This window comes from Ictalurus furcatus, chromosome 13 (genome assembly GCF_023375685.1).
Source record: "Ictalurus furcatus strain D&B chromosome 13, Billie_1.0, whole genome shotgun sequence".
In the NCBI taxonomy this organism is placed as follows: Eukaryota; Metazoa; Chordata; class Actinopteri; order Siluriformes; family Ictaluridae; genus Ictalurus; species Ictalurus furcatus.
In genome coordinates, this window is record NC_071267.1 from 23,250,507 (window position 1) to 23,273,928 (window position 23,422).

At 39.2% G+C, this 23,422-nt stretch overlaps 1 protein-coding gene across 2 annotated transcripts in view; it reads left to right on the top strand.

Moving 5' to 3' along the window:
* Positions 1-23,422, top strand: part of mtr (5-methyltetrahydrofolate-homocysteine methyltransferase) — a 31,060-nt gene continuing 7,638 nt past the window's right edge. The window contains exons 1-26 of one of the 2 annotated variants that reach the window (XM_053639855.1): positions 1-180; positions 528-742; positions 1,493-1,582; positions 3,825-3,894; positions 4,089-4,181; positions 5,079-5,185; positions 5,623-5,682; positions 6,888-6,982; positions 9,207-9,307; positions 9,392-9,453; positions 10,636-10,703; positions 11,055-11,134; positions 11,971-12,083; positions 13,228-13,368; positions 14,022-14,207; positions 14,576-14,755; positions 14,881-14,997; positions 15,761-15,901; positions 16,051-16,140; positions 16,794-16,946; positions 18,174-18,281; positions 19,119-19,219; positions 19,370-19,437; positions 20,407-20,527; positions 20,623-20,704; positions 22,457-22,555. In XM_053639855.1, the coding sequence (XP_053495830.1) occupies positions 147-180; positions 528-742; positions 1,493-1,582; positions 3,825-3,894; positions 4,089-4,181; positions 5,079-5,185; positions 5,623-5,682; positions 6,888-6,982; positions 9,207-9,307; positions 9,392-9,453; positions 10,636-10,703; positions 11,055-11,134; positions 11,971-12,083; positions 13,228-13,368; positions 14,022-14,207; positions 14,576-14,755; positions 14,881-14,997; positions 15,761-15,901; positions 16,051-16,140; positions 16,794-16,946; positions 18,174-18,281; positions 19,119-19,219; positions 19,370-19,437; positions 20,407-20,527; positions 20,623-20,704; positions 22,457-22,555 (2,775 nt within the window). In that variant the 5' untranslated portion in view covers positions 1-146. The remainder of the gene's footprint in view (positions 181-527; positions 743-1,492; positions 1,583-3,824; positions 3,895-4,088; positions 4,182-5,078; positions 5,186-5,622; positions 5,683-6,887; positions 6,983-9,206; positions 9,308-9,391; positions 9,454-10,635; positions 10,704-11,054; positions 11,135-11,970; positions 12,084-13,227; positions 13,369-14,021; positions 14,208-14,575; positions 14,756-14,880; positions 14,998-15,760; positions 15,902-16,050; positions 16,141-16,793; positions 16,947-18,173; positions 18,282-19,118; positions 19,220-19,369; positions 19,438-20,406; positions 20,528-20,622; positions 20,705-22,456; positions 22,556-23,422) is intronic. The other variant, XM_053639856.1, reaches the window with a different exon arrangement.

The window sequence follows — 23,422 nt, forward strand, 5'->3', positions numbered from 1 at the left end:
CGCTCATGCGAGGCAGTAGCTGTAGCTGGGTTTTATGGACAGAACTGGGGCCAAAAGGAGGGGGTTGTTTATATTTTAACGGTTAAAAATCTTCGCTGACGTTGTATAGGTTGTTTTTGGACACAGTTAAGAATATAGGTTTTAAAATGGGTCCGGTAGTCCAGTGTGAGACAGAAACAGGTAAGCGTGTGTGTGTGTTTATCTACAGCTCTGTGAACATACTGTACCTGACAGTCTAACTGTAAAAGTAAGATGGAGATGGAGACCCTTATAGTACACTGGCACCTTGTCACATTATTGTAATTGTATACATACAATTTTGTATGTAAACAATCATGCCAATAAAGAAATTGAAATTGAGAGAGATCAATTTTGTCTTATTTTTGTAAAAAGCAGACGTTATGAAAAAGTAAATGTGTCCTTATTGTGTTCATTAGAGGAATCAAGTGTTCATGTGGAAAAAGAATTCAGAGTGTGTGTGTGTGTGTGTGTGTGTGTGTGTGTGTGTGTGGGTGGGTGGGTGGTAGGGGCTGGAGCAGCTTCTCTAGAGGCTGAGCTCAGAGAGACACTGCAGAAGAGGATCATGGTCCTGGATGGTGGAATGGGAACCATGATTCAGCAGAGGAACCTAGAGGAAGATGACTTCCGGGGTCAGGAGTTCAAAGATCACTCACGAAGCCTGCAAGGCAACAATGACCTGCTGAGCATCACCAAGCCTGAGGTGATCTACACCATCCACAAGGTGAGTGTGACGGTGTACTTCCGCGGGATTGTGTGTGTGTTAGTTTGTGTTGGTGTGTGTGTGTGTGTGTGCTTGATTATTTGCATTCACTTTCTGGGATGTGATTGTGTGCGCGGTGATCTGTCTATCTTCCCATGTGTTCTGAAAAAACATGAAAACCTCACAATTTACAGTCAGGAGAAATGGATAAAAAAAAAATCACCATGTTCCTTATTGAAAAGTGTGAGGATGAGCTGTTAAACTACGAAGCTGCTATTCTATTCCGCTGACATGGAACTGTCTCCATCACCCAACTGTCTTTCTTTCTTATTTTCTTTCTTTTTTGCTCACTTTCTTTCTGGCTTTCTTTCTTTACTTTTTCTTTCTTTATTTTTGCTCGCTTTCTATCTGGTTTGCTTCTTTTTCTTTCTTCCTTCCTTTTTTACTTTCTTTCTTTCTGGCTTGCTTGCTTTTCTTTATTTCTTATTTTCTTTCTTTATTTTTTGATCGCTTTCTTTCTTTTTTGCTCTCTTTCTTTCTTTCTGGCTTGCTTTTCTTTTTCTTTCTTTCCTTTTTGCTCTTTCTTTTTTGCTCACTTTCTTTCAGGCTTCCTTTTCTTTTTCTTTCTTTCTTTCCTTCTTGATCTAAGAAATCAAAAACTCCACCAGAGTTAGGATATTATAACATTCTTATTTGTTAAACTGCTTTAAAAGATTTTTATGCAAACCTTCTAATCCTACTCTGTTTTTTTTTTTCTTGATGTGAATGTAGGAGTATCTGCTTGCTGGAGCAGATATCATCGAGACGAACACATTCAGCAGTACACGGGTTGCTCAGGCGGACTACGGGCTCGAGGAGCTGGTATGACTCGCACTAAGAGCTTCTACTGGGCTCGGCCTATTTACAGCTTACTCTTATTAGCGCTGACATGCACCGAGGTTTAATATTCCGTATTAATACGTCTAATAAGGAATGGAAGGCACTGATTAGCATTAATTCAGCGTATACAGTCCCCTTGAAACTATTGGAACAGCCGGGCCAATAAATATTTTTGCTGTAGACTGAAGACATTTGCGTTTGAGCTCAAAAGATGAATATGAGGAGAGTTTAGAATTTCAGCGTTTATTTTCTGGTATTTGTATGGGCATGTGTTAAACACCATAGAACCTTTTTTATCAGACAACCTAATTTTTAGGCCACCAAAAATGTTGGAACATGTGACACAGGTATTTCTTGTTACCCAGGTGTGTCCTGTTAGAGTTATTGTTTAAACAGTAAATAGGTCTGAATATACATGGTCATGTGAAAAAATAAGTACACCCCATGGAAATTATTGGATTTTTAAATTTTTATTATATATATATATATATTTACTTATTTTGACAAGCAAACTCTTTTAAACAGTGCCCATTAATAAAGTTGATACACCCTATTAAATAACTCATAAAATTTTGTAGTAATTTCCTCAATTTAAATTGACAAAAACAGATCAGTCTCATTGGAAAAAGTAAGTACAAGCTCTGCATTTATAACACCTTCAAATCCATAAAATTAGAATCAGGTGTTTGGGTGCCAGTGATTAGAACCTGCTCAGGGAGTGCAGGCAGAACCGGTCTTATTTATACCCCTCTCATATCTAGTGTCTGGTGTTCCCTTTGCTATTGAGGTGTGTGGTATCATCATGGCAAGTTCTAAAGAGTTCTGAAGGCATTCGGAAAAAAGGTTGTGGATGCCTAGGAGTCTGGCAAGGGATTTAAAAAGATCTTCAAATGATTTTGAAATACATCATTCCACTGTAAGGACAATCATCTACAAATGGTGTAGATTTCAAACGACTGGCAATTTGTCCAGAATTGGCCGTACCTGCAATGTTTGCCAATGAACATATAGACAAAGACCAGGCCTTTTGGAATAATGTGCTCTGGACAGACGAATCAAAGATAGAGTTATTTGGCCACAGTACCAGCAGACATGTTTGGCGCTGACCAAAGACAGCTTTTCAGGAGAAGCACCTCATACCAACTGTGAAGCACAGTGGTGGAAATGTTCTGGTTTGGGGTTGCTTCGCTGCCTCAGGGACTGGACAGCTTGCATTCATTGATTCGACTATGAATTCTGCATCATATCAAAGAGTGCTTGAAGATAATGTGAGGCCATCTGTCCAAAAGTTGAGGTTGAACTGAAAGTGGAACTTTTCAACAGGATAATGATCCTAAGTGCACTAGCAAATCCACCAAGGAATGGCTCAAAAAGAAGAAATGGAGGGTTATGGAATGGCCGAGTCAAAGCACGGATTTGAATCCCATTGAAATGTTGTGGGGGGATTTGAAATGGGTAGTATGTGCAAGAAAACCCTCAAGCATCTTGCAACTGAAAGAATATCACATGGAAGAGTGGTGAAAAATTCCAGCAAGCCGATATCAGAGCCTGGTGGACAATTATGCAAAATGCTTACAAGAAGTTATTTCTGCTAAAGGGGGCAATACTAGCTTCTGAGGCCAAGGGTGTATTTACTTTGTCCACAGAAGAATATCACATCTATGGATATCTCTGTTGAATAAATGTTTGAAAAGACTTATTTTCCTTGTGCTTTTGTTCAAGTAGATCAACTTTATTAATAGGCACTGTTTCAAAGAGGATCAAATGTTTGCGGGTCCAAAAAAGCCAACAGTTTCCATGGGGTGTACTTATTTTTTCACATGACTGTACTCTTGGTTTTAGGCTTCAGTTTTACCAGTGAAGCCTGCATTTGTTGTTAAAAAGGATAAGCCAACATGAAGATCAGAGAGCCGTCTATGGGAGAAAAGCAAGCCTTTTATAAGCTGAGAAAAGAGCGAAAATCAATCCGAGCATATTGCACAAACAAATGAATTGGACTTGTTGTTCCAATAGTTTTGGAGGGGACTGTATATTTAAATGTGGATCGTGCTGTGGGTATTTTTGTTCGTCCATATTTACACTGCCTTGTTTAGTTCCCAGAGGTTTACTGTATTAAGCTCATAGTTGTAGAGGGCTTAGTCTAACATCAGAGATTATACCGTATGTAGAAACTGCTGTATCGGCATTATTTCAGGACTTTCTGGTTTTGTTTTGGTCTACGCAGGCTTATCGGCTTAACAAGGTGTCGGCAGAATTAGCCCGGAAGGCTGCTGATGAAGTTTCTGCTCAGACAGGTAGAATTATGAGCAATACTGAGGTGTAATTAATTACTCCTTTAATTAAGCACAATTGACTGTGATATTGTTGAGTTTAGATAAAGCTATTTAATTGGTTAATGATAATCCCTTTTTTATGTTCTGTTCTGCGTTTGAAAGATCCGTTTTGTCGACGTGAATAGGAACAGTTTGAGCAACGCCTTTGTTTTCAGGTCTTAAACGGTACGTGGCTGGAGCTTTAGGGCCGACCAACAGAACTCTCTCCGTGTCACCGTCAGTGGAAAGACCAGACTTCAGAAACATCAGTAAGTTACACTGTTTTTCTCTGCTTCCTCACACACGCTTGATCAGCATTGGAATTTATTTCGTCCATGAGATAAAGAAAGTTTGTTTGGACGTTCTCTGCCATGCCATAATGTCACATTAACCTTTAGTGTGTAATTTTCCCAAAGCTATGACTGTTTATCCTGGAGAGCAAGTTTTAGGAACCGTTAATCCAACAGCTATGGGGAAAAATACTGTATTACTTCACCTTCAACTGAAATTAAACATTATAATCCAAAAAAAAATAAAGCATTATGATCTCCATGCCATGTTGTCTTTAATATTTAAGTTAAAAGAAAAAAGAAGACCACACCAGGTTCTACTCCTGTCAGCCAATAACAGAAATCTCAGGTTAGGTTCACCCAAACTAAGCAGTGGAAGACTGAAGGGAGGGGCCGGGGTGAGGGGGTGAACAGCAACTACAATTTTATCATCTTAGAAATAAAGCAGCTTTAGTTACGAAAGGTTGAGAACCTCTGAATTAAACCAACCAAAAAGCAAAAAAAAAAAAAACCAGAAAGTTGGTAGAGGAGCGTGTAGAGCTGAAAACACACACGTGAAACTATTTCCTTCATTGGTCAGAAATACAGTGATGGATAAAGCAGAAGAGAAATAAAAACAAGCACAGGGAATATAGACCGGTGTTCAGATCATAACTAGATCATTATATAAATAACAAGTTTCAAATATTTTGTGTATAATATATTGCATCAGTCATTTATTTTCTCTTTTTGCTCATCGGTCCAAATGTCCAGAACACATCAAGTTTCTGCAGCGCTACAGATCAGTACAGACAGATTAGTATGCGTTTATTATTTGTGTATAAAGTGTCATTACCTTGTGTGCGGATTTAAAAACGGCACGTGGGTTTCATGTAGCCTTTGACGAACTGGTTGAGGCGTACCTGGAGCAGGTTAAAGGGCTGCTGGATGGAGGCTGTGATATCCTGCTGGTGGAAACCATCTTTGATACGGCTAATGCAAAGGTAGACCTCTCTCTCTCTCTCTCTCTCTGTCTCCCTCTTCTCATATTAATAAAAAAAATCAAATCAAGTTTTATCACACATTTAATCAACTATTAATCTGTATTAAAATCAGGAAAAGTCGTGGTTACTATAGTTCCTTTAGTACTCCACATAAGTCACCGGCGTTATTATATTTAGTAATATCAGTGAAATCATAGTAAAATTATTAACTTGTCTAAAATTCATTTCAACAAATGAACACAGAGATATGTTTATATAGCAAAATATGAGTTATGTATAGAGACGTACATGTGTAGAGTATATACAGTTCGTAGGTATTTAATTGTAATTCTGTAAATCAAAGTTATGACTGTTACAACAGTCAGTATTTATCACACTGTTGTTCTACATGTTTTACACAGATTAACTTCAACAAAATCTCTCTCTTTCTTTTAAAGGCTGCTCTGTTTGCTATTGATAAACTGTTTGAGGAGTCGTATAAACCAAGACCCATATTTGTAAGTAACAAGGTTGTATTTACGTGTTTTATTTAAATAATATACATTCTTGCTGCACTCCAATAACCAACCACTGAAAAAGTGCTTCGTGCGAGCCTCACTGTTGGATACGATACGCAAAAAAAACATAAACACTATATTATTGGTTTATTTTAAGCTAGAGCAGGGGTCCTCTGGGTGAGTTTTTTAAAAAAAATATGATTGTGACAGCCACTGTTTAAACTGTAAACTATTTTTTGGTCAAATTTCTTAATAGCCTAAATGTTAGCTTTGAAATGGCTGTTGTTTTGCCACCCCAGAAACAGAGGGGTTATAATAATCCACATTATACACCAGTTTGTTCCAGTCCAGTAATTTGATTGGTTCCAGGAGTGCTTCTATGTACTATAACAGCACCGGGACGTTTCACTTGAGTTCAAAGGGTGTGGCTGATTTGGTTTGAGTGGAAAGGCTTGTCAATGTTTTCATCACAGTGGCAGTTCACTTTACAGACAGTAGAGGGAGCTAATACTTCCAAACAGGAGAAACCACCAAGGCAGCATAACACAGTGGTTCCCCAGCTAGGAGTCTTGATTTACAAATGGGGTTGCGAGTGAAACTCTCCTCTCCTCTGCACTTTTGTTTAGTTAATTTCTTTTAGAAATTCCTTTCAGGAATATTTAGAAATGTTACTGGGAGTCACATTGCATGTTATTTTAGTCTTTTCGCTGCCGTGACATGTTGCGGGAAGTGTAGTTCAGCAATAAAAATAAACATTTCCCTGTCCTATTACAGTTAGTGTTTGAATTATAAAAACCTCTTACACAGCCTTCAAATCTACCAAAAGATCAGAGTTTTCAATTTATGGACTGTTTTCTTATAATAACACAACAGTTCCCATTACACTGACAAGTCAATACAAGCAATATTTTCCTTTGGCTTTTAGTCACTTATGTTACACATACATGTTACTGAGATAATAAAATGTTACAATAGTCTTATATTATATATCTGGATTTAAATTTTTTTTATTTTTTTTTTTAAACGTACGACGTTAAAGGTCTTGGGTTGCAAAAAAGGCCGTTTTCCCAAAAAGTTTGGGAACCCTCGGTATAACATATGCTCATTTGTTTTTCATATATATATACGTATATTCCGAATATGGGATTCAGTCCAGGTCATCACCTCAGTTTCACAGAAAGAAATTATGTACGTCTGTGTTATAGATCTCCGGGACGATTGTGGACAAGAGTGGCCGTACTCTATCGGGGCAAACAGGAGAGGCTTTTGTCATCAGCGTGTCCCATATGAAGCCACTCTGGTAAGGATTTCCTATAAAACAGAGCTGCTCAGCTTCTAAAAGTGACATTTCATACTTGAATATCTATGGTAAGGTACTATTCACTGTTAACTGATTTGGCGTTAATTACACTTGTTATGAATAGTTAAGTTTGCATAGATTCTGGGCGTGATGATTTATTTTCACACACACACAAACACCCCAATTTTTTCCTTCACAATGTCACTTCTGTGGTGCAGGCAGATATTTCAAATCAGAATATAATTGGTACATGCCATTATTGGGATTGGTAATATTTGTGTGTTCCTATTATTATTATGATGCAGAATGTGATGGACAGCAGTTATTTCTATGTACAACTTCTAAACAGCCGCACTGCGAAGATTGGCTCATTTCTCCCGAGTAACAGAGTGACAAGTGTAAACAGTCACGTTATACATCACTGGGTTTTTTTCCCCCCCATATTTTAAAAGCATCATCGACAAGGAGTCGTATGAGCCAAGACCCATGTTTGTAAGTAACGAGATTATACAGGTGCATGTCAGAAAATTTGAATATCGTGGAAAAGTTCGTTTTTTTTCCGTAATTTAATACAAAAAGTGGAGCTTTTTCATATAATCCAGAATCATTACACATAAAGTGAAATATTTCAAGCCTTTTTTTGTGTTTTTGTTATAATCTCATTGATTACGGCTTACAGCTCATGGAATTCAAAAATCCAGCATCTCAAAATATTGGAATAAAGAATTTATAATGCAGAAATGTCGACCTTCTGAAAAGTATGTTAATTTATGCACTCAGTACATTTTCAATAAATTACTGCAAAAAAAAAACCCATAAACATTATATTATTAGTTTAATTTCAGCTAGAGCAGGGTTCCTCTGGGTGTTTGTTTATTTATTTTTAAAATAAATGTTAGTGTTGAAATGCCTGTAGATTTGACACTCCTGAAAACAGAGGTACAGTTGTTGTTTTCTGCCCCAGTTGGTTCCAGTCCACTAATTTGATTGGTGACATGCCGCAGGAGGTGCAGTTCAGCAATAAAAATAAACATTTCCCTGTCCTATTACAGTTAGTGTTTGAATTATAAAAACCTCTTACGCAGCCTTCAAACCTACCGAAAGATTAGAGTTTTCAATTTATGGACTGTTTTCGTATAATAACTCAACAGTTCCCATTACACTGGCAAGTCAATACAAGCAATAAAAATTTTCCTTTGGCTTTTAGTCAGTTATGTTACACATATGCGTATTACGGAGATAATAAAAAGTTCAACTGTTACAATAGTCCTATATTGTATATCTGGATTTTTTTTGTACATTGAAATGGTGACTGATCAGAAGGTCAGGAGTTCAAGTCCCAGCACTGCCAGGCTACCACTGTTGGGCCCTTGAGCAAGGCCCTTAACCCTCAGCTGCTCAGTTGTTTAAATGAGATAAATGTAAGTCTCTGGGTAAGGTTGTCTGCTAAATGCTGTAAATGTAATGTAAATGAAATTACTGCTGTTCATCACATTTTGACTCCGAATAATAGGACCACTATCATGCTCGATCTTTTGGTAGGCACGTTCTTGTCATCTCGTTGGATCAGGAACTGAACGTTTGTGGGAAAAGCGTTTACTCTGACACGGCAGTGCTCATTACCACCGTATCTGTCCTGCTGGATAAAATTCAAAATTACTTTCAGCATGCCCTTTCCGGCTTACCCTTACCACTCAGAAGTGCACATCATCTACATCATACAAACTTCTTGCCTGTCAGTGTGGGTTTATTTTTTTCTTGTAACCCGTGTACAGAGTCATCTCAGCTGGCTAACTAATTACTTCGCTGACTAGCCGGTGTGCCAGAAGTAGTTGGCCGGTATGTCATTGCTTTTGCTGACTCGTATAAACAGTTATTAGGTGCCTCAGCCAACAATGCTGTCTCTGGGCATGTTTACGCGAGTCTTTAAGCCCCTCAGGGGCCATCTCGTGAACTTCACTTGAGGTAATAAAGGCTTGAAACAGCTCTTAAAATGATGATGATGATGCCAAACCCACAATAGGAAGTCAGCAAACGTTGGCGCACGGCCAAATGAAAATCCATCGACCTCAAACTGCACTTCAATTGAGCTCCATTGTTCTGAACCATCGCAGAGCATTATGGCGTTTTTTGCACTGTTTGTACGTGGTGGTTTATTTATTTATTTATTTATTTATAGCTCCTGTGTAAATGTTAACATCTCTAACCCACTCCCTTCCTGCAGTATTGGTTTGAACTGTGCTCTGGGAGCCACTGAAATGAGGCCATTTATCGAAGCGATCGGAAAGTGCACCGGGGCTTTCATCATATGTTACCCCAACGCAGGTAAAGCCGCTCTGCCGTGTACTGTAAGGTTTACACTTGAGCTCTGGGTCATGGTTTGATTTCCCTGTGTCTGCTTTTCTCCAGGTCTTCCCAACACATTTGGAGGCTATGATGAAACCCCAGAGTGCACTGCTACACATTTAAAGGTGAGATGCTACAATTAAAATGATGGATCCCTAAACCATAATGCCTTATGAAACAGTTGCATGTATTCAATTTGAGTGCAAGGGATAATTTTTTTTCCCTTCTGTTAGCACTTACATTCTGACCAATCAGACTTGAGCATTTAATAGTTACAATATAAAGGTACAGGCTATGCAACACTGGCTTATCAGGGTTTAAAAGTGTAGGCATATTTGCATGGCATTTCTTATTGTCTAATGACATCCAGAGCGACAAGAAATGCATTATTAAATATAGAACAAAAAATTTGGACGACATTTTGGATGACTTTAGTAATATGTTAAAAACATTTCATGCAAATCGTGCTTTGTGTAAGTGTTTATTTCTTAGATTATTGTTTCCGGGGTTATATTGTTAAACTGTATGCTAAGAGGTTATCCAACATTATCTTATATACAAAGAAATAGAATGTTATTGAATTTTTGTTTAATGTTCGTTGTGATTGTAAGGTGAACCTGGGGCATTTGAGTGGGCGCTGTTGTTTGAATCCCGACATGATTGACATGGCCTTGAGTCAACGGCGTTCTGGGTGGGAGGGATAATACATTCTCCGTCTTGTCAATCGAAGCACTAGCCAATCATGCATGTCTGTAAACTCATGTATGTGGAAGAAGGCAGAACACGCATTTTTCAGAGTGTGTTACGCCGCCCTGACTTCAAAAAGCAGTCCCTTCAGGATTTTGCGATCGCAGAAATGAACGCGAAATCAAGCAAACTCCGCAATATTCGGAGGAGCTCGCAATTTTTCCACAGATTTGGGCCAAGACGCGTCATGTGACATCAAAGCGCATTCAGCCAGAGCCCTCTTCGATTCACGTGTGTCGAACACGAGCACAGCTAAAAGGGTCTCATTTACCAACAAACATCGCTCCGAAACAATTTCATGCAACTGCGATCTCGCCGATTCAAGTCGTCTTCCACAAAAAAAAGCACGAAAACTCCGCAAACTGCATCGCAAATATTGAACAAAAAAGTCGCAGCTAAATCGAGCGTTTTTGGCCTCAACTATCACGGACAAACTACGCAAAATCTTGTACGGACTGAAAAAGATGCATATGTGTCGGCGGGTCAAAAATAGAAAAAAAGAAAAGATGGTAATGTAAAAACTCATGTTGCTTGCTTTTGCATTTCTTCCCTTGACACAGGAGTTCGCGACAGACGGTTTGGTGAACATTGTCGGTGGCTGCTGTGGAACGACGCCAGACCACATACGGTAATGAAAAAACATCACGTGTTCGGAACGCGTACGTGTTACGTGTGTTTGTTTATGTTTCTGTAAATGCTGGGTCGCTGTCCTCGGTGTCCGATCGTATGCGTTTATGTTTCAAAACATTGCGATGTCATAAACTGGGAACGTGTATTAGTTGTTGTCTTCGGAGTCAGTTCGTACACTATTGCGTGTTATGCATCGTCATTCGTACTGCGTCCTGTCGATATGAAAACACAGTTTTTAAATAAATAAATAAATAAATCAACATAACTTTGAAGAATGTTCTTCATAGAGGTCTCAGACTTTCAGACCTAACCCTAGATAACGATGTGTGTATTTGTATTTCTGACGCAGGGCGATTGCTGAGAGAGTGAAACAATGCCAGCCCAGAGTTCCTCCAACAGACGTGTTCAGCAGTTACATGCTGCTGTCTGGTAAACGGCTTATCTATGTGTCTGTGAAGGCTTTCAGTCATCCCTAGGAACACGTTGTCTGTCTAAGAAAGTGCTCTAAAGATATATATTATCAGTGTAGCAGTTAACAAGTTTTGACGAATTTGGAGACAGCTGGATATCAGTGCTGAGTATATTTATTCGTAATCATATATAGAACAAACTGTTAATACTGCATTTATATTTACGTATTTAAAAGACACACGTCTCCTAATTTAATTTATAAATGAGCTTAAAGGCCCAGCAGTGGCTCTCTAGCAGTCCTTGTGATTTGAACTTGAATGGAAATTGAATGAGAAATTTACAGTACTAGCAATAGGCTTGAGCTGATTGGTAGAGCTATTGAGCACCTCCATTGGAGTCCATCTGTGTGTTTTAGATGTAAAGTTGCTCATGTTACGTCAGGAACAGAAATTATTGCACTCATACTTCGTTGCTCTATTCCAAAAATATTATCATCATAACACAGATTGTATTCTGTAGGTTTCCATGTTCTGAAGGTTTTTTCCCCTCTTGAAACGTGGGCTTGAATATTTTGGGCGTTCAGGCTGCGGTAGATATTTAAAGCGCAAGTTCTGTCTCTTTAATGTACAGTAGCGCAACCTACTTAAAATGTCATTACTGTTTAGTGTATGTCCTAGCTTCATTCACAAACAAGAAACAGGTTCTGATAATGTTCAGGGGTGTGATAGAGGCATGGCTGGAGGAGGAGCTGAACAAAACCAGAAACAGGAAGCAAACAGGAAACTGCATTCCAGGCTTTACGTTTACAAAATGATGGTTATCATGGTAACATGTTCAGCGCGTTGTGTCGTCAGGTCTGGAGCCATTTCGGATCGGGCCGTACACCAACTTTGTCAACATCGGTGAGCGCTGCAACGTGGCTGGATCACGCAAGTTCGCCAAACTCATCATGGCTGGGAATTATGAGGTAACGTTTAATGAAGCCTGTGAAATGATCAGACTCGTAATTAGAGATCGACCGATAATCGGTTTTACCGATATTTTCCCCCTATCATTAAGTATTTTTCCATAACCGGATATCGTTTTTGTAATATCGGATCCACCGATAAATGGCCATCTTGTGGCCGTTTTGAGAATTGCACGCATTGCAGCGCTAAATCTGAAGGGAGACGAGTCAACAACGGTGTGCGCAGGTAACGTTCACTTGCTTTGCTTTATTTAACATAACAGCCATTAATGTACAAATTAGGTATGTTACATGAAAGCTTGATGTGTTGTTTAATCAGCTTGGTGCTAAGAAGTATAGACAAATTCACGGAGTCACGTACTCTGTTTACCTCATCGAAGTTTTTATTAAAAAAAAAAAAAGACATTTTAGTAACTGCACTTTATTTTTTACATTTTTTGCACTCTTTCAATCCCCACTTTTTATCGGTGTATAAGTAAGAGTTTTGTTTTGTATGCAAGGAGGAAGAGAAAGTGACAAAATTGTTATAAATAAAACGGTTTGTTCAGTTTTGTGGTGTTGTTATCATCGAATAACCGGTGTATATATCGGTCGATCTCTACTCATAATGTCATTCACATCCCAGTGCATTAAAACACCTGTTTACGTTTCAGCTTCTGAACTCAGTAACAATGTTCCACTAGTTCATAGTAGCTGGCAGCAAGTTCACGAGTCAAGGACTACACAGGAAGTTCAAATGTGCGCGCCCTTTACCACAACATTAAATCTCAGCATGATGCTTTCTTGTAATATATGTAGGTAACGGGGCCTGTGCTACAGACTTAACGACTTACCTTCTATAATGTGTAATGTACAGCGCAGCGATTCTTGTAAAAAGAAAAAACAAGACGCATAACCTTTTGGACTTAGAAAAGAATTGTGTATTCTAATAGTATTTTTTTTCTAGTACTATTTTCTTATTAAATGTCAGTTCAGAGTTGTCATTTTCAGCAATATTAAAACTCAGCATTTACACAGCATATCCCTGGTACAGTATATGAGGATATATACATAACCCGGACTCCTATCTTTTATCATGTATATCGTTGTTGCATTTGTCAGTATCGTAATACAGTAGCGTGTGTGTTTGTGTGTTAATCGGCAGGAGGCGTTGAGTATAGCTAAAGCACAAGTGGAAATGGGCGCTCAGGTGTTGGATATCAACATGGATGAGGGGATGCTGGACGGACCCGCTGCCATGGCGCGTTTCTGCAAACTCATCGCCTCCGAGCCCGACATCGCCAAGGTAATGCCTGCTCTTTAAAAGGTTTTAGAAACTCATAGAGTAGTGGGCAACTGTTATAGGTTAATAGGTTTAATAGGTTTTTCTTATAAAATAGAAAACCTATGTTAATTTGAATCATTTAATTATATCATAGTAAAAAACAATTACTGTTAAATAAACTTTAATAGTAAAGATAATGGGAGGAAAAAAGGAATCATTTGAGAAATAATTATGATTGAAGGGGTAAAAATAATCGTAACCCAGAAGATAACCCAATAGAAAGTCAAAATTATATAAATTATTAAATAAAGATTTAAAAAAAAATTAAAACCGCAATAGGAAATATATAAATAATCATTTATTGTGTACATTTGATTATTTTTTATTATTTTTTTTTACATTTAATTGCAATTAGTTCAAATACAACAAAAACTGTTTTCAAAATAATGTTAAAATATTTAAAAGGTAATATTGTTTGAAAGATGACTACAAATTGTGCTTTTTTTCTTCAAGCGTTTGATGTTAGAATGGTAACGCTGTCCATTATTCTGAATAGCAATTTAGAACTTTGTTTCTCCCGTAATACAATTTTTTTTCCTCTTCAAATGACCTTTATAAGACCTTTTATAAGAGTGTAGTTATATTATGTCATATTTTTTGTGCTGGTGTTTTAGGTGCCGCTGTGTATCGACTCGTCTAATTTTGCAGTGATCGAGGCAGGACTGAAGTGCTGCCAGGGCAAGTGCATCGTCAACAGCATCAGCCTGAAGGAGGGAGAAGAGGTCTTCCTGCAACACGCCAAACAAGTGCGTCGCTACGGTGCCGCCGTCGTCGTTATGGCCTTCGATGAACAAGGGCAGGTCAGTGCAATAACGCGATTGAGGTCAGCGGCCAAAATATGTGGCAGTGATGTTGTGTGTACAAACACGATCAATAATACAGCATTGATTTATTAGTTTCTTCGTCTTCTTCTCCTTCTTATTATTATTATTATTATTATTATTGTTGCACACAATATGCAAGAACATTTTTTTTTTAGCTCACATCTAACTTCCCCCAAGCCTTCATACGATCTCTAACAGACGTATTTGTAAAAGTATCGTTCAGATCATTCTAGAAAATAGTTATAGTAAGCAGCGGTCTTGCTCTTCGTTGGCTCGTTAAGTCACATGTATGTTTTTTTTTTGTTTTGTTTTTGTTTTGTTTTTTTTGTTTTTTTTTTTTAAAGGCTACTGAAATTGATCAGAAGGTCGAATTCTGCACAAGAGCCTATCATCTCCTAACTGAAAAGGTGGACTTTAACCCCAACGACATCATCTTCGACCCCAACATCCTGACCATCGGCACCGGGATGGAAGAGCACAACATGTACGCTATCAACTTCATCAAAGCCACACGGATTATAAAGGTAGAACAACGAAGATACGGAGATCAGGCTAGTGTACATAGTGTTCTTCTTTACAATTATAAGATGTCTGTCTGTCTCTCTCTCTCTCTCTCTCTCTCTCTCTCTCTCTCTCTCGCTCTCTCTAGGAAACATTGCCTGGAGCGCGGATCAGTGGTGGTCTGTCTAACTTGTCCTTCTCTTTTCGAGGCATGGATGCCATCAGGGAGGCCATGCACGGAGTGTTCCTCTACCATGCTATAAAGGTAGGGGAATAAGCCATGCGATCTTCTCAGGGTTTGCCACTGAGCTGGTTTTTGTTGTCTTATGAGCAAACAAAAAGATAAATGGCACTTCACGTTGTCTACAGTATATTTCACAAATTTGCATCTAAGAACATCTAGTTACAGAAATAAGTAACTAAACACATGGAATGTAACCATTGCCGGGACAGGCGGGTGAATAGGCCATACATAGCACGCTGCCTGTCAATCACAACACGATAGTTGTCTCAAATGGTGTAATATTCATATACAATATACACTATGTAAATATGCAGTACTGTATGTGGTACGTAATTTAGTCTCGACATTTTTCACTAAATGAAGCGGTACCTCATGTCATTGAATCTGCAGTGTACTGTCTCTTTAGTTTTACTGCATCGTCTGCGTATTAATAGTACACTGCTTAGTGAGTTTCCCATCCCGCACTACTAATACTCAAAGTATGCAAAATACCATTTGAGGCACATCTAATTATCTCATAGGTCATGTTATAGGAAGCTTTCTGTTACAATGGCTTTAATGGTAAGCCTGTTTTCTAAGGCTTTGGCATAGCACATAAAAATAAATAAATAAACAAACAAACCGGGCTATTCCACTTTAAAATTGTTCTTCAGCAGTCAATTTAGAGAGTTCCCTCAGAGAGAACAGTTTTTTGTTTAGTTTTTTTACTGTATACTGGATTTTCATGGATAAGATTGCAGCAGATCAAAGTTATAAGCAGAAGTGTATTTTGCGCCCCCTGCAGGACGGGATGGACATGGGAATTGTGAATGCAGGTTCTCTGCCTGTGTATGACGACATCGATAAAGATCTACTCAAGCTGTGCGAGGATCTCATCTGGAACCGAGACCCAGAGGCCACAGAAAAGCTCCTTCTGTATGCACAGGTAGTCTCGGCCAGGAAAACGCGCACACACACATACACACACACACACCTACAACTACAGTTATATCAATTTTTTTTTTTGAATGTCCTTGCTTCACTGTGTTACCATAGCAATGTTCTTCAAGATGAACCTTTACCTTTTGTGTTTAGAACAATGCTAAAGGAGGGAAGAAGGTCATTCAGACAGACGAGTGGAGAAACGGAAGTGTGGAGGAGCGACTGGAGTACGCACTTGTGAAGGTAATATTGTGCTGCGTGTAAATGCGTTCCATCACAGACGAACTGAACATGCACGGCAACACGCGTTTGCACGGCTTGATTTTGGTGAATGGCCTGCATTCCTGGGTCATCTAGGGTGGAGTCACCCTCAAAGTCATTTAGGGTGGAGTCACCCTCGAAGTCATTTAGGGTGGAGTCACCCTTGAAGTTATTTAGGGTGGAGTTAGACTCGAAGTCGGGTGGAGTTAGACTCGAAGTCAGGTGGAATTAGACTCGAAGTCATCTAGGGTGGAGTTGTCACACAAAGTGACACTCGATCATCCAATTTTAAACTTTTTCCTATTAATTACATTACCTCTAACACTTCTAGCAAGCAGGCATTAGTAAAAGTAGAAGACTTGGCTACAAGAGTTCTCCTAATCATAGCTAGCTACTAAGGTTAGAAGTTGGCTCGCTAGTGCTCGAGAGGTATTTTTTGCAGTTAACTGGCTAGTTTAGACAATGCCGTTAAATCAGGCCAAGTTGTGATGTCACATGGTCTAGTTTGCACTTGCCTGATCAAACGCAATTTAATTTGCAAACTCGTTGACCCTGTAGGACCTTTTTAAACAATTTTTTTCTATTATTGACAACCACTTCACTCTCATTTAATTGGTGTGTGTGCGTATATGTAGGGTATAGAGAAGTTTATAGTGGAGGACACCGAGGAGGCTCGTCTTCAGACAGATCGTTATTCCCGACCACTCCACATCATCGAGGGGCCGCTCATGAATGGCATGAAGACCGTGGGAGATCTGTTTGGAGCTGGCAAGATGTTCCTGCCACAGGTAACACACACACACACACACACTGACATCATGCACCTTCATTCCACACTGTAAGTATGTCGGATAAAACTTATGATGTCTCAGTATATCTAACGATGAAAAAATAAACCTCATTTCTACCCCCACATACAACTGGTCAAAAGTTTGTGGACACTTGACTGAAATGTTTCCCATGATTTTTTTTAAATTTATTTATTCATTTTCATATGATACATTTACATGTGATTCATTTTCGTGATTCATTTTCATGTTTCATTTTCATGTGATTCATATTCATGTGATACATTTACATGTGATTCATTTTCGTGATTCATTTTCATGAGATTCATATTCATTTTCATGTGATTCATTTTCATGTGATTCATTTACTGATTTGCTTCTCTTTAAATCCAAATCTTTTTTAAACGGACGACTCGCAGAGAAATATTCCGAAAAGCAGCCGAAAAGTGTCCAGCGTAGGTGGGAACTCCTTTAATACTGTTTAAAAAGCATCTCGGGGGGAAATTCCTCAAGAAATCGGGTGAGAAAACGCCAAGAATACATTTCTGGAAATTCTAGGCGAAAAGGGCGTCTACTTTGAAAATGCTAAAATACTAAATTATTTTGATTTATTTGGGATTTTTTATCACAACATAATTCCCATAGTTCCATTTGTGTTACTCCAGAGTTTTGATGACTTTATTATTATTATAAAATGTGGGGAAATAAATAAATAAAGAATGTGTGTGTCTAAACTTTTGACCGGTAGTGCGAATATAGTGTGGTTTCCAACTGTATACATGTAATATGTTCCCCATGAGCTGAAACAAGGGGGGGTTCGTCAGACAGAAGGTTAGCGCGATACTGCGTCGCTCATCAAGCTTTTGTGTTGTAATTCACATGCTTTATTCTGAATCACTGTAATAAGCACACATTAATGAGCACGTATGAGCACCAGGGCATCTCTGATGGAAAAAATCTTCTTTAATAGGATCCCTTTAGATACCTTAGAAATGTCAGAGTGTTCACCCGTTTAAACCTGTAATGCTTGTGCTGGTGAGATTTGTTTTCCTCGTGATGTTTTTGGGAGCCAGACGTGTTTTTATCAGACGCGATGGCAACGAAACTGTTGTATAGCGATTCACTCCACTGTAAGCTTGAACATCATTCATACTGTACATACAACCACGTCATTGTCACTGCTGTGCTGTGATTGGTTGAGTAACCACAGTGCGTTTGTGATTTCAGGTGATTAAATCGGCGCGTGTGATGAAGAAAGCCGTAGCCCATCTGATTCCCTTTATGGAGAAAGAGAGGGAGGAGATGATTGCTCTGTCTGGAGTGCCTGATGACTCTGTGAGTTATCACACAGTTCTACAGTACACTGTGTACCAGTCAAATTCTGTAGATCCCAAATAAAGCTCTCAGGCCCTGTTTACACTAGTGCATTTTCGTTTTGAGATGCATACCTTTTGCTACGGTTACGCCTGTCCTCTACACTACTCCCTCGAAAACGGAGACTTTCGGAAAGGCAGAAGACTCCGCGCTCGCGTTTCAGTGTAAACAGACCAAAACGAAGACATTTGAAAACTAAGGTGTGGCTCCGCCCACATTCGTCCCCTGATTGGGTCTTCTGGATCATTGCGTATCCTTCCCTGATTCGTCAAGCCCCTATCATATGACCGTTACGCTACGTCGATCGTATACACAACAACACAGAGAACGAACCGCAAGCTTTGCTGGCTTTGTTGTCATTGTGCAGTTAAATTCTGTATTTTTCTGTATTTTATAATACTGCTACATGCTCAAGAGGCGAGCTATGATTAGAGCGATCGTCGTAAGCAATACATGCAACGCCGGTTTGTTGTGCCTGCCGGTGACTAGCGACCAACTTCCTGTTTACACTTGTACACGCGTGCCCAGTGTGCATGAATGGTCATGTGACATGCGTGTTCGGTCGTGTAGTGTGGACGGAGATCGTTTCTGACACACAGCGGAAACGCCAGCGTGGCCGAGGATCGTTTTCATTTTAAAACGAAAACGCACTAGCGTAAACAGGGCCTTAAACCACTTGTAACGCTCCGAGCTGTAGTTTCATTGTTCTGCCATTTACTCGTCAATATTCATAGATGACCCAAAGCATTTTCTCTCAGCAGTGCTGAGGTTTAACTGCGTGTGTTTGTGTCTGAACAGGATCCTTATCAGGGCACGATAGTTCTGGCCACAGTAAAGGGAGACGTCCATGACATCGGCAAGAACATCGTGGGTGTTGTGCTGGGATGCAACAACTTTCGGTACGTGGCTCTACAAAATCTCAGCGTGGAGAGTTTCCCCAGCCGTTATTTCGGTCTCCTGTAAACATACTCGAATGAATGATGCCATCGTAGGTCCTCAGAAGGATAGCGTTTATGGATATGACTGTATAATCGTTTCTCTCCCTGCAGGGTGATTGATTTAGGAGTGATGACTCCATGTGATCAGATCCTGAAGGCAGCCATTGACAAGAAAGCAGGTGAAAAAGATGATTATTATTATTATTAATATTATTTTTAATATTGAAAGGAACTGAAAGGTAAAGGCAAGACATGTCGGTTGTTTTGATGTTGATGTTTTTCTTTAGTTTTGGTCCTGAGCTACAGCGCTCATGTACTGTAGCTAATGAATAATAGAAGTCTGTTTCAAACAATTCATCCGCAGCATTATGCTATAACTCCACATTCAGATTTTATGAAAGGGGCCAAGGAGGATAAATGATACTGTAATACTGTACTGTGTAGACTGGGTGAACTTTATTCTGGTCATCCCAAGATGGCTCTTCTGTGGAAATGTATTTATTTATTTATTTATTTTTAAAGGTAACTGCGACTTTACATCTCAGAATCGCAACTTTGTATCTCGCAATTCTGACTTTTTTTTCCTTCCCCCTCTCAATTTTAAGTTAATGTAACCTCTCGCAATTCTGACTTTTTTTTTCGGACAATTACGAGTTTACATCTCACAATTTTTATCCTTTTTTTTTTTTCCATTTTTTTTCCCCCTCCACTTTGAAATGAGTACCTGAAATGTGACTAGCTTGAGGTAACGTGTGGTGCACGCTAGCGTCTGCTTTTCCTTGTCATGACTAGCTGATGAATTTATATGAGCGGACATATAAATTGCGAAATTGCAACAACACAAAAAAAAAAAAAAAAGAGTCATAATTGTGAAATTTAACTCGCACTAAAGTCAGAATTGCGAGATATAAAGTCATGATGCTGAGATTTTTTTTCTTCCATACTTTGTAGCTGGATTTCAGCTAGATGGTGACATTTTGTGCACAGAAGGGAGCCATCTACTACCTGTTAATTGCGAATTTCCCCTTCATAGCTCTAGGGCAAAATTAAAACTGTTTCCTTTAACTAAGACCCAGAGCAGATTTCCTTCATGGCAGAATGTCCAGAACAAATCGGAGCACTTCTGTGTTTTGTTCGTCTGCATGTAGATATTATCGGGTTGTCGGGCCTCATTACGCCGTCCCTCGATGAGATGATTTACGTTGCAAAGGAGATGGAACGTCTGGGCATGAAAACCCCTCTGCTGATCGGAGGAGCCACAACTTCAAAGTCAGTCCTGATATTCAGTACTAAATCAGCATTCTGACCATCAGTGAAACAATTTAATGGTGTGCGTGTGTGTGTGTGTGTGTGTGTGTGAACAGGACTCACACAGCAGTAAAGATTGCCCCTCGATACACCGCTCCTGTTATTCACGTTCTCGATGCGTCTCGGAGTGTTGTCGTGGTGAGCTTTTCTTTCCTTTTCTCATCAAATAACGAAAGATTGTGCAGTCTGGTGTTCCTTGTTTCAAATGTATAAAAGTATATAGCACATTTATAAATCAGATGGGGGGCGGGGGGTTGAACTATTGTATAAAACTGCAATATATTCCTATGTTTGATTTTAAATTCCCAACTCATCACGTAATTCATATCCGTTCTTTTTTTGGAAAATCCGTTTGAATTTTCCATTCTGCGTTCACATTCAAATAAAGCTATTTTACATTTCTTCAAGGAAAGAAAAACATTTATATCAAACGGCAAGGTGCTTCGCCACAGACCAGCTTGGAGGTGTGCAAAATGATCTGAAGTTTCTTAATACCCTTTAGAGAAGTCCGCTAGAAATTCCACACGTCCAGCGAGTATCTTTCCCCGACCCAGCTCGTCTTCTTGTTGTTCGTCACATAGATTTGAGAGACCAATCAGCAATGCTCTTGTATTGTAGTTCGTGCAACGTTTTTTATCTCGAAAGCAGTTTCAAACCGCGCAGAAATGTTGAATTTCCAAAAAGCAATTTCCATACTGATTATGGAACTTAAATTCTGCTCACCGTTTTTTAAAACAGTGGTTTTCAAAGTGGTGGCCGCGGCACCCTTAGGGGCCACCAGGGGGCGCCAGGGGGGCCTCAACAATTTGGTGTGAAAAATAAATAAATATTTCTATAACATTATTTTTAGTTATTTTTGGTTATTTTTATTACTATAACGTTATAAAAGGGAGATATATTCAGAAGTCTGTATTTTTAATGTGTTTTAAAGACATCTTGCAAAAGTCGGGCCTCGGTCAAATGTTAATGCCATTTGGGGGGCATTTTTATTTACACTTCTATTTCTACTCATACATCTTTATTATATTTTACACTTTAGTTACGCTGTTAAGATGGGATTATGTTTGTGCGTGTACAGTTTGAGCAACTGGCACAAGAATTTCCTTCACAATCAGTAAAGTTTATCATATCTTTTATCTTATCTTATACATTTGAAAGCTACATAAACCTTGTAGTGGGCGGGGGGGGGGGGGCACAGTGGCTTAGCCACAGTGGGTTAGCATGTTTGCCTCGCACCTTCGAGGTTAGGGGTTCAATTCCTGCCTCCGCTCTTTGTGTGTCTAGTGTACATGTTTCCTCCCCAAGTCCAAAGACATGTGCTGTAGGCTGATTGGCATTTCTAAATTATTTGTAGTGTGTGTATGTGTGTGCGTTTGAGCCCTCCGACGGGTCAGCACCTCGTCCAAGGTGTCCCCCGCCTTGTGACCCGAGTTCTCTGGGTTAGGCTCCAGGCTCCCCCGCGACCCTGTATTGGATAAACGGTACAGAAAATGGACGGATGGATAAACCTTATACGTGAAAGGAAAGCGAATACAGTGCCCTCCACTAATATTGGCACCCTTAGTAAATATGAGCAAAGAAGAAGGCTGTGAAAATTTGTCTTTCTTGTTTAACATTTAGATTTTTTTTTTTATTCAAAAAATTCACAAAAATACTTTCCTCTCGTGGATATCAAACATTTACCAAGGGTACCAATATTAGTGGAGGGCACTGTATATAATTTCAAATTACAAAAAATATCTGATATCTTTCGTGTATTTTATATTATGATGTAAAAAAAAAAAAAAAAAAAAACCTGAATGGTTTGACGTATCATGAATGGATGACGTATTGAAAGTGATCATGAACCGTTTCGCTGTTTCATCTCTCGCTCTCTCTCTTTCTCTGCAGTGTTCTCGGCTGCTGGATGAAGGGGTGTATGAGGATTTCTTCGAGGAGTTAACGGAGGAGTATAAAGATATCAGGCAGGATCACTACGACTCTCTTAAGGTTTGGTTCCAGGGTTTATGGACAAATTCAAGACTTTTTTCTTTTCTTTTTTTTTTTCTTCCCCTGTGCCCAGACAGACAGTCCGATCTTTTCCTCCTTCTTTAATTCTCCTTTCAGTTATAGAATAGCTACTCTATAGCCTTATTCATACTAAGGAGAAAGGAGTTTTCATGCTTATTCATATGTATAGATAGGGCCTATATGACCTATATAATCTTTTGTATTGTCTCTCATTTCACCCAAGCCAAAGCCTGAGTTCAGCACACATTTAACTTGGCTAATAATATATAATATATAACTGCTGTGAAAAAAGCTATAGCTATCTATAACCAAACATGGTTCATTTGGGGCGAAACACATGTAGGAGCTCAAATTGAGAATGCCACCATGCACCAAAGGGTTGGTCCAGTTGATTCACTGGAGCATTATTTGGATTTGTCACTTTACATCATCCTTCCAGATTCGCATAGAACTGAGAAACTCCTTCTAGTAAAGTCTGTGCACTCTGGGGTTGTCCTGGTGAGTTTCCCGGGCAGATATTTGTCAGTTATACAATCCCAAGATCCTGGCTATTTGAATGGGAAGAAACCCGTATACCAGTAATGGATCGACAAGATTACGTTTCAGACGTGGGTTTGAAACGGCGTTTTTAAAATCTGACCGAAATGGCAAAAGTAATATGCAGGTACTGGCTCAACCAACAATGTGACTGGCTCTTTTTACTTGAGCCGCCATTTTGAGTCTTGCACTGTGCGCTAATCATATTTTAGGCATTGGGCTGTTTCAGTTTTAATTAAAATGTTGCTTTCTGGGGTTACTCGAGCCCATGGCTCCATGTCAGTTTGTTGCTTGCGAGTGTGAACACAG